The 11,445-nt window shown below is 46.3% G+C and overlaps 1 protein-coding gene across 1 annotated transcript; it reads right to left on the bottom strand.

The window, feature by feature from the left end:
* Positions 1–8,388: 8,388 nt before the first annotated feature.
* LOC123411245 (monodehydroascorbate reductase 4, cytosolic) lies at positions 8,389–11,229 on the bottom strand. The gene is made up of 10 exons (XM_045104179.1): positions 11,020–11,229; positions 10,836–10,907; positions 10,686–10,737; positions 10,529–10,609; positions 10,193–10,311; positions 9,816–10,035; positions 9,595–9,713; positions 9,372–9,497; positions 9,041–9,181; positions 8,389–8,902 (listed from the first exon to the last, which is right to left on the bottom strand). Exons 1-10 carry the CDS (start codon positions 11,071–11,073, stop codon positions 8,579–8,581), a joined length of 1,308 nt encoding a protein of 435 aa, XP_044960114.1. The 5' UTR covers positions 11,074–11,229; the 3' UTR covers positions 8,389–8,578.
* Between the last annotated feature and the right edge of the window lie 216 nt (positions 11,230–11,445).

Below are 11,445 nucleotides of genomic sequence, written 5' to 3' on the forward strand. Positions count from 1 at the left end.
GTCATCAATCACCAAAATCACTTAGGCATAAACTATGCCCCAACAATCTTCCCCTTTTTGGTGGATTGATGATAATACCGGATTTGCACAGAGAATAATATGAGAACAAAAAGATAGAGATATATGACAATACGGGGCATATGACTCATAGCATATGATGGAAATAAATCTCACATAAGTTCATGTCTTACAAAAGATAGCAAACTAGAAGCAAACCAAGTTCGAAGCAAACCACGAAAGAAAGCAAAGCAAAACAAGTTCGACTATGAAAGCAAATCCAGCTCCTAGACTCTCTCCCCCTTTGGCACAAGACACCAAAAAGGGGTACACCTAACGCCACAGGTGGTTACTCCTCATCCTCAGCATCGCCAGACTCGTCGGTACCCTCCTGATCGTCCTGCTCCTCCTCTGCCTCCTCATCGCCAGACCACTGGTAACCTTGAGCCTGCATCCAAGCAGCCTCTGGAGTGATGTCGTCCTCTGATCCGCTGGAGATGTCCACATCAAGAGTCCTGAGAACACGCGTGTGCCTCTGGCGGTTCTCCTTTTGAGCCATGTGCGTCTGGTGGTGACCCTTAGCCTGCATACAGAATAGAGTCTTCATCTTATCCTGCAGTTTAATGGCCCAAGATGGCATGGCAGAAGAGCGGGACTGAGAGGCGGTTCCTCTGTCAGCAGCAGTCTCTGTGTCAGTATCCATGTGCTGAGAGGAAGTTGACGGGTTGGCCCATTTATCCTTGACGCGAAGCTTGATCGGGTCGTGCACAATGTAGTCAGACTGAGCGTAGAGCACCTCCTCCGGAAAAGTATCTTGCCACTTCTGACAAATATAAGCGAACGGATAGGGGCCGTAGATGGGAACCTTACGCATGATGATGCAGTTCGAGAGCTCCGTGAACATCACATCAGAGATATCAAGAGGGGCAGATTCCTTAGTCATAGCCTCCTCACAAAGAAGCAGCATCTCAGCCAAGGAGCCATGAACCTCGTCGAAGTTACCAATGCGAGGGAAGAGGGTGTTGCGAAGGATCTGATGCATGATGTCCAGATGCTTGGGGAGCACACCCTTCCTCACATAGAGTTGCTGCAATCTGTCCTTTGCGGGGGGGCTATCGGTGGGGGCTGCAGCATGAGGACGCGACCCAAGTGGAGTGTCAGCTCCCTGGAAGTCAACCTTGAGGAATGTCATGAATTCACGCGAGGAACCGGTCATCTTCTGAGTCCCAGTCATCCATATCATAGAGCGCTCTTCATCAGGAGAGAAGTGGACCGTGACATAGAACTGAGCAACAGCAGTGGGGTCAAAATCTGTCTTGAAAGTGATGATGTCCTTGATGCCCAGTTTGTCAATCAGAGAGAGGGCATCACCAAAATAGTCCAGGTTCCGCTGAAGATGAGCTAGGTCAATCCACTGAACGGGGACATAGTTCTTCTTGAATTGCATGACAATATCACGGTAGATCCTGCACTGATCCTTAGCCCAAACATGGTCAACATTCTTGATCACAGCCTTCTCCTTGAGATAATGGTTCTGAGTGCGAAACTGCAGAAAGTCCTTGGGGGGCATTGTTCGGACATTGATCCCCTTATCCTTGTGTGCGGTCTTCTTGAAGGACTGCTTTTTGGGTTGCAGACCTGAAGTGGCAGACCCCTCTGGAGCTTCTGGGTTGCGATAGTGCTTTGACTGCGTGTCCCATGGGGGGTTCGAACGGCGAGAACCACCTGTGACACAAAACACACAGCAAAAAGAAGCGACAAAAAGAGTCAAGGCAATGAACTAGAAAAATCAGAAAAATAAACACTCATTGCCAAGCACATAAAAAATGCACAGTGAATCCTCCCAGCGGTAGTACCGCTACCCCTGGCTGTAGTACCGCTGGGGTCCTAGCGGTAGTACCGCTACCCCTGGCGGTAGTACCGCTCGGGGTCCTAGCGGTAGTACCGCTACCCATGGCGGTAGTACCGCTGGGGTTTGACTTTTAGATCTAACAGATAAAAATAGACCTCATGCATAGGGCTACATGATTTTTACGAGGGGCATAGGCTGTATATGAACACTAAGAACTTCACCACAGCCCTACTCACATGAGGATCACAGGAATCACCGAAATAAGAATATGCCTAGTCAAGAGAGAGCAAGTTGTAGATCTAATCCAAACATAGTTCAAGTGCTAGATCTAAAACAAGTAAGTCCTAGGGCATGGCAAAATAATCAACAAGGATCCATAGGACCTATACTCCCCTCAAATATCTCCTTCATGCCATCCAAGAACAGGGCACAAGATTAAAGACATGGACCCAATCCCCCAATGCTCCTAACCCTAGAACAAGAACATCAACCAATAGAAGAAGGGGAGGAGCTTTACCAGGATTCATGGCCCTTGGAGGAGGAAGGAGAAGTGGAGCAACCCCTCCAATCCAACGGAGAGAAGAAGCTCCACGAAACAAGATCAAATCAGGGGGATTTCGGGCTAGGGGAGGGAGGAGCCGCGAGGAAGAAGAAAGAGCCTGAGAAAAACGGGCTCCCCCTCCTTTATATAGCCCAAGGGGTACGGGCCAGCGGTAGTACCGCTGAGGACCTAGCGGTAGTACCGCTGCCTGGCGGTAGTACCGCTGGATGCAGCGGTAGTACCGCTAGGGTCCTGGTGGTAGTACCGCTCCCCCTAGCGGTAGTACCGCTCCCCCTTGAGACAGCCCTGAAAATTTTCTAGCAGGTCGTGTTAGATGGGAATCCTGGCGGTAGTACCGCCATACCTAGCGGTAGTACCGCTGGGGTCCTGGCGGTAGTACCGCTACCCCTGACGGTAGTACCGTTGGGGTCCTGGCGGTAGTACCGCTACCCCTGGTAGTAGTACCGCTGCAAATGTCACAACGTGGCCTAGGATAAGAGAAGAACTTGGGCAAATGACAAGTAAGTTAAAGGAGATAGCACCTAGAAAAAATGTACTGACTTGTCATTGTATATCCTTTCTTCTATACAAAAGAAAGGTGGGAGGGGCGGTGGCCGAGGCCACCAATGTTTGAGACAATGGTATGACACAGCGAAGAATTATCCTTGGGTTCATGACCAATGCTCGTCTTTGAAGCACAAGTGCCATTTGACAATGGCTAAAGTGAAAGACTAGATTGATTTATGCATAATGGGGGGAGGGAAAGTTCATTGAGAGAACAACACTCCCCCTATGTCCATGCCTACATCTAGACCAAGATGGAATGCAAAGTGAGTTGCAACATGCCTAGTTTCAATCCACATTACTTGAATCAATGATATTTAGCTCATGCCTTAACTCCCGGAACCTTGCTTCATCTAGAGGCTTAGTGAAAATATCTGCAGGTTGCTCTTCAGTGTGGATGAAGTGAACCTCAATATCACCTAGCTTGATATGTTCACGAATGAAGTGATGGCGAATATCAATATGTTTGGTTTTGCTATGTTGCACTGGGTTGAGGGAAATCTTGATAGCACTTTGATTGTCACATAGAAGAGGCACTTTGTCACAAGTGACACCATAATCCTTTAAAGTTTGCCTCATCCATAGCAATTGTGCACAACAACTTGCAGCTGCCACATACTCAGCTTCGGTGGATGATAAAGAGACGCAATTCTGCTTCTTTGACGACCAACTTACCAATGAGCGACCAAGGAATTGACATCCTCCAGACGTTGACTTCCTCTCCACACAATCTCCTGCCCAATCTGAGTCAGAATAGCTAACTAGATATAATGGCCATGTAATGGCTTTCTTTTGGTGCGGATTGAAACCGTGCACATATCCCTACACTCAACATAATATCCGGTCTAGATGCACAAAGGTAAAGGAGGGATCCAATCATGGAGCGATATACCTTTTGATCCACTGCTTTACCATTGGGATCACTGTCAAGCTTGCATCTTGTTGGCATGGGGAACTTGACTGGTTTGACATCTTCGAGCTCGAACCGTTTGAGCATGTCTTGAGTGTACTTGGCTTGTTTGATGAATGTCCCTTCTAGACCTTGTTTAATCTCGAACCCAAGGAAGAACTTCAACTCTCCCATCATGGACATCTCAAACTTCTCAGTCATTAGTGCAGCAAATTCTTCATTGAAGGAAATGTTAGGAGAGCCAAAGATAATATCATCAACATATAGTTGGCATATGAACAAATCCCCTTTAACCCTCTTAGTAAAAAGAGTGGGATCTATCTTCCCAATTTCAAACCCACGATCTTGTAACAACTCAGTAAGATACTCATACCACGCGCGTGGGGCTTGTTTAAGGCCATAGAGTGCCTTATTAAGTTTGTACACATGATTGGGGAGCTTGGGATGTTCGAATCCCGGGGGTTGTTTGACATAGACCAACTCATTCAAAGGACCATTAAGAAAGTCACTTTTCACATCCATTTGTTGTAATTTGAAGTTATGATGAGAAGCAAATGCAAGCAACATGCGAATAGATTCTAGACGAGCAACAGGGGCAAAGGTTTCACCGTAGTCGATACCCTCGACTTGGGAGTAACCTTGAGCCACCAATCTTGCCTTGTTTCGAATCACAATCCCATTGGCATCTTGCTTGTTCTTGAATATCAATTTGGTTCCGATGACATTATGTTCCTCCGTTGGCCTAGGCACTAAATCCCAGACTTGGTTGCGCTCGAAGTTGTTAAGTTCTTCGTGCATGGCCATAAGCCAATCCTCATCATTGAGCGCTTCCTGTACCTGTTGAGGTTCACAATACGAGACAAACGCGTGATGCTCACAATAATTGCAAATCTGTTGATGGGTGGATACTCCCCTTTTTAAACTGTCAAGTACATTCTTCATAAGATGTGACTTGACTCTCAGCTTGTTCGCAATTTTGGCTGCTCGACGCTCCAAGAGTTCTTCATTAGATAAAGGGGGAGAATTGACTTGTTTACTTTGCTTGCCCTTGCATCTTGAGCCGGCTGTTGGTGCTCCATAAGGGAATTGTGAGACAGTCTCCTCACCATCTTGTCCTTCGACTTGAGCAGGCTCACTAGTTTGTTCTTGTATTTGTGGTTGCTCTTGATCTCGATCTTGTGCTTCTACTTGGTCTGGATATCGGGTTACACTTGATCTTGATCATGAGCAGGTTCGGAGTCTTGGGGTAGTGCTTGAATATCCTGAGACACATCATCATTGTTGGGCAATTTATTTTGACCTTGAGCTTGTTTATTTTGTTGAGAGCCTTCTCGTTGTTTATCGGAAGCGTGTGGGGCTTGTGGAGGTGATGGCTCCACTTGAGTAGAGCATTGTCCTTCTCCTTCGGCCATAAGGGGTTCCTCAATGGGGAGTATTTGACCTATCCCCGTTCTTCTTATAGCTTTGGGAGGAATTTCATCACCTACATCACAAAGACCACTTTGCTCCACTTGGGAGCCATTATTTTCATCAAACTCTACGTTACACGTCTCCTCAATTAGTTCGGTGGACTTGTTGAGGACACGGTAAGCATGAGAGTTTGTAGCATAACCAACAAATATACCCTCATGTGCTCTAGAATCAAATTTAGCTAACCGTGCACCTTTCTTGAGAATGAAACACTTACAACCGAATACCCGGAAGTACTTGAGATTGGGTTTGTTTCCAGTTAGAATCTCATACGGAGTCTTGTTCAAGCCTTTGCGCATGTAGAGCCGATTGGATGCATGACATGCTGTGTTGATGGCCTCTGCCCAGAAGTTATATGGAGATTTGAATTCTGCCATCATTGTCCTTGTAGCGTCTATCAAGGTCCGGTTCTTCCTTTCTGCCACGCCGTTTTGTTGAGGGGTATATGGTGCAGAATATTGTTGTTTTATTCCCTCATCACCAAGAAACTCATCTAAGGTGTAGTTCTTGAACTCGGTGCCGTTGTCACTTCTAATCATCAAGATCTTTGCTTCATGTTGACGTTGTGCTTCATTAGCAAAGTTGATGACCGTTTGTTGAGTTTCACTCTTATTTTTAAATAAATATACCCAGGTATATCTTGAGAAGTTGTCAACAATCACTAAGCAATACTTTCTGCCTCCAAGACTATCAAATGATGGAGGACCAAACAGATCCATATGGAGAAGTTCCAATGGCCTCTTAGTGTAGATAAGAGTCGTTGGACGATGAGCAGTTTCATGAATCTTTCCTTCAATGCAGGCACTGCAAACACGATCTTTAGCAAAGCTCACATTTGTTAGTCCACGAATATGGTCCCCTGTCAGAAGACTTTGCAAAGATCTCATATTGACATAAGCTAAACGGCGATGCCAAAGCCAGCCCACGTCAGCTTTAGCCATTAAACATGTCGCAGTCTTAGTGGGTCGCTTTGATAAGTTCACCACATAAAGACCATTTTCGACATGTCCAACATAGGCTACTTTAAGAGTCTTGCTCCTCAGGAGGACCACAGTATCAAGATTAAAGAAAGTGGAAAAACCCATAATTGCGAGTTGCCGAACCGAAAGTAAATTGTAGGCAAGTGACTCAACAAGCATGACCTTCTCAATAGATAAATCTTGAGAGATGACCACCTTACCAAATCCCAATATCTTTGAAGAGGATGCATCGGCGAATTGGACATGGGTGGGCATAGATGGAGAAGGATGCACATCCACCACTAAGTTCTTGCTTCCGGTCATATGATTTGTTGCTCCACTATCGAGCAACCATGACACCCCACCGGAAGCAAACTCCTGCAATAGATCAAGGCTTGGTTTTAGGTACCCATTTTTTAATGGGTCCTTTCATGTTAGATACAAGGGTCTTAGGAACCCAGATAGCCCATTCAATATCCTCATCGTAGGAACCAACAAATCTGGCATAAACATGCCCATCACTAGCACAACATAAGACATAAGAAGAATTTAATTTGTCGGATGTGTTAGTAGGAATAGTTTTGCCCTTCTTGAGGTTTCCATAGTCCACCTTGTTCTTGTTCACCTTCTGAGTCCCCTCACCCTCTTTGACAAAGATGTCCATGAGGGTGGGAGATCGTTTGTTCCTGTTCCTTCTTTTACCTTTTGACTTGGAGGTAAGTCCAAGTCCCTCCTTTCCTACAACACCCTTTTGAGTGCTCAAGAGGTCGTTCAGACTCTTCTCACCTTGTATACATGTCACAAGGCCCTTCTCAAGTTTCTTCTTTAACTTGGCATTTTCCTTCACAAGATGTACATGCTCACAACAGGGGTTAGTTGCACAAGCATTATCAATTAACACAAAGGGAGGGCACGTAGAGATCTCCTTGGTAAGCTTTGCTTGGAGTTGATCATGAGACTTTTTCAGAGAGAAATGGGCACCTTTCAAGACCTTGTGGGCCTTGTCAAGTGTGTCAAACTCCTCTTTGAGTCTTCATGGCCAACCCCAAGAGCATACTGTTCAGACTTAAGCATACGAGTAAGAACAACATCATGATCTAGTTTCTTTTGCATTTTAGCGCAGTCATCGTTATATGACTCCTCAAGAGCCAAACGAAGAGTGCGCTCCTCTTCTAGAGCATTAGATAATTCGGCAATTTCATCGGCATAGTCACGACTGTGTCCCTGAAGCTCGGAGATGGTCTCCTCATGAGACTCAATGAGGTCAGTGGCCTCACCCAGTTGTTCGAAGAGAGCAACAAAGTGCTTCTTGGATTCTCCCTTAATAGTACACAGAAACTTGTCAAGATCATGCTCATTAAGTTCCCCAACATTACTATCTTCAACACAATTTAACAATGAAGGAGCAGAAGCAATGTTGATCTTAATGATGGGAGTTACCTCATTGATACCTTTTGCCATGAGGCACTTGGTGATGTGGTTCTCGTTGGGGGCGTTGAAGAGAGACACCTTCTGGGGAGAGATAGTGGCAATAGCAACAGTTGCCGTTGCCACTGTATCATCATCATCACCATCATCATCGGAAGGATACTCTTCAAGGGCCACCATCCCTTTTGGTTGAGGTTTCTTCACAAAGTTGTTCTTGATTGGAAATGATTTGGTTTTGTCTTTGCGAATGAGCTTGCCTTCGTTGTCTTCCCTTTTCTCATAGGGACATTCGGCCACGAAGTGACTCACGTTACCACAGTTATAACATGTCCTTACTCGTTGTTTGGATTTGAATCCACTCAAGTTGTTCTTGGTGAAGGTGGGTCTTGAGTTCCTCTTATTGCCCCAGAATTGCCTTGATGCAAGAGACATGTGCTCATGATAGGCACACCTGTTGATGACAGTATCCTTAAGAAATTTTTTCATAGGAACTATTTGTACTATATTTTGATGAAAAAAATTCATTCACTCAAACCTTTTTCTATTCTCACGAAAAAAACTTTTTCTAAAATTTTGTTGTTTTTTCTGTGCTATCAAACATTCTTTCCAATTCTGTAGGATACTATAGGACATACCATCCTATTTCTGCATATTCCCTATTCCTTTGTTTTAAAATTCTTGCGAATCAAAAGGCCCTAAATTTATTGGAATCCTGCCACAGTGGTCACAGCAACACCATCAAACTCCAAAAGGAAAAAAAGAAATCGAATCACGTTTCTGAGCTAGGAACTAGGAAGCATCGGCAGGGGAGGGACAAACACAAGATTTACACGCGTAGATAGATAATAGAGGAATCTTCAGATCTTTGTGGCGAAATCAAGGCCTTCCTTGGCGAGCGCCTCCACGTCGGCCACCGGCGGCTGGGCCCTGGCGACCTTGGCGATGGCCTGATTCTCGTCGGCGGAGCCGCCCTCTAGGAACACGCCGATGACCTTGCCGTCCTTGACCCAGTAGGTGCCGAACTTGGGCTTGGCCGCAGCTGGGTCGTTGTCCCCGAACAGCACCGTCTCGCCAACGTTGTCGCCGTAGAACTGCCACGCGACGTCGAACGACCTAGAGTAGAAGTAGGGCAGGTAGTCGTACTCCGCCACGGACTCACCGGACTCCTTGGCCTTGATAGCCTAGGATTACAAATTGAAAAAACACTTGTAATACTGTACATGTCAAGCGTCTGACAGATTATGGATGTGTGAATTTCACTGGAAACAAACAATTGAATCCTACCGGGTTGCGAATGGGGCCTAACAAGGATTGCTCACCTTTACTGCCTGCTCGGCCGATTTCCGAGCATGGTCGACGTGCTCCACTCTCCTCGGCTCGTCGTACAGCTTCATGGGGAAAGTCGCCACATCACCGATGGCATATACACCAGCGACGCTTGTTTCGAAGAATGCGTCAGTCTGGGTGAAAACATAAGACAAAAGAGAATGTCAAACCTTAAGGCAGCAGCAGCAACAACAAGCTGAAGGAGCCCAACGATGATGCACAAGGTGATGTGTACAGTTGCTAATTCGGTAGAGCCGATCAGTTGGATAATATTTTGTCCAAGTGTCAGTTGGATGCATTCATCAGCACAACAATGAAGCTAACCTTGAGTCCACCTTTCTCCTCATCAACTTGGCCTTTGAAGAGGCCTGTCAGTGGCCTGCCACCGACTCCAACGATGACCATGTCGGCATCGAGTACTCTTCCATCCTTCAGCTTCACGACACTAACCTGGCAAGCAAAGAGAAAAACAGATTCAAGTAGGTGAGTCCATCACTTCAAACACCACTATCAAACTGAGATTGCAGAGGATATACTCAGAACTCACATCTCCATTGGCATCGGCATCAAAACCACTAGCCACAGTACCCTTCACGATATTGATCCCTTTGCTAGCGTAGTAACCCTCATAGAAATGAGCAATGCCGGCAGTGAAGAGACGGGGCACTACAACATTATTGTTCATGTATATAAGTATCGAGATATTGGTGTTTCTTTGCTGCTAACTATTCAAAAATGAGCTTAACAGACAAGAATAGTCAGACTTACTGCACCACGGCTCTGGGTACACCATGGTGACATCAAAATTGTTGATCTTCAGTGCTGCGCTGAGCTCAAGTCCTATGTAGCCACCTCCAACAACGACGGCCTTTCCATCCTTCTTTGCCTGCATAGCTGCGACCAACTTGTCGGCGTCATCAATTTCCCGTAGATACAATATGTTGTTTGATTCTGCTCCTTGGACGCCAAAGTCAGTGAGCTTTATGGTCTGAGCAAGAAGAGAAATACAAATAATACAATGAGTGGACGTATTTATGAAGAGAAGACTGACTCGGCAAAAGTAAGATTAGCAAGTTTTCAGCACCAATAGCGCATGCTGCAGGTTATTTATTTTTGCGGTGGGAAATTAACAGTTGGGAACTCACCGAGGAGCCAGTAGCAATGAGCAAGGTCTCATAGGTGAAGGTTGCTCCAGCTGCACTGGTCAATGTCTTAGAGGCAAGATCAGCCTTGACAATTTCCGTGCTGAGGATCAGCTCAATGCCTGCAGACAGCCAAAATTATGGCATTCTCACTTTCTCAGAGGTTCAAAAAAATTACAGCTAAGCTGTGAGATAGCAACATAAGAGAAGTCGAGACATGCTGTTAAAGTAGCATAAACTCGAGGAGAAGTAATCGTCACGCAATTTGCTCAGGTTAATCTTAAAGAATGAGTAACCAACCAGTCACTGTCCGCAATGGGGACAGGACATTTTGCTCACCTTTTTGTGTGTACCATTCGGGCAAGAGCTTCTCCCCGCCGCTCCCGACGCAGGTGTGGAATCCTGGAAGCCTCGCGGCATCTGGTTGCACGGAAGGAAAACACGTTTAGAGTTGAGCGACAAGCGCTGCGGCGTTGTGTCTGCAGTTGTTTCTTACTCTGGGGAAAGAGGTAGCCCTTGCTGAGTGCAGGACGCTCATAGGGAGCCACCTGAAAACGCAAACACAACAAATTTCCTTTTGTGTTTTCCGGTAGAAATGATTGGATTTGGGGCATGCGGCGGGAAGGAGAAGGTTAGGGTGACGTACGGACTCCTTGGAGATGATGGCGAGCTCCCCGGGCTGGACGCCCTGCTTTCCGAACTCCCTCGCGGCGTATCCCTGTCAAACAAAAACAAGGACAGGCGTGAGAAGAGAATCCAACCAAAACATACATACATTCCACGGAGAGGCACAAGAAGCAGAGACGAGGAGGATGGAGGAGAGCACGGACCGCCGCGACGCCGCCGCCGAGGATGACGTACTTGAAGTGCTTCTCGGACGCCATCTCCTCCCTCAATGGATGGACCGACGGATGAGGACGAAATTGCGAGCAAGGGCGCGGAGGAGGAAGGAGGAAACAAGGATGGTGGGAGGAAAACGCGGCTGTTCGCTCGCTTTTTATTCCCTCACCTCCGCGTACGTTTCCGCTGCTTTTGGCGCGGGCCCTGTCCACGTAGACGACCCACGGTTGGTTGACCAATTGGCTTTGGCTCTACAATTTCCTCCCACCATTTATCAACCAAAAGAAAAGCAAACCTAAGAGCTGACGTAAGATTCGCTATCATATCATATGGGCCTCCTACACCAGTCCAGGTTCACGGCCGGCATTATATTTTTTATATTTATACCAATAGAATAGATAGAAAAGGAACACACC

This window comes from Hordeum vulgare, chromosome 7H, assembly GCF_904849725.1.
Source record: "Hordeum vulgare subsp. vulgare chromosome 7H, MorexV3_pseudomolecules_assembly, whole genome shotgun sequence".
NCBI lineage: Eukaryota > Viridiplantae > Streptophyta > Magnoliopsida > Poales > Poaceae > Hordeum > Hordeum vulgare.

Bases quoted from the DNA above. Each gene is read 5' to 3' on its own strand.
- LOC123411245 (XM_045104179.1), bottom strand. From the start codon at position 11,073: ATGGCGTCCGAGAAGCACTTCAAGTACGTCATCCTCGGCGGCGGCGTC. The intron at 10,312-10,528 runs GTGAGCAAAATG...GGCTGTCTGCAG, and splicing joins CGAATGGTACACACAAAAAG to GCATTGAGCTGATCCTCAGC. The intron at 9,498-9,594 runs GTGAGTTCTGAG...TTTGCTTGCCAG, and splicing joins ATGCCGATGCCAATGGAGAT to GTTAGTGTCGTGAAGCTGAA.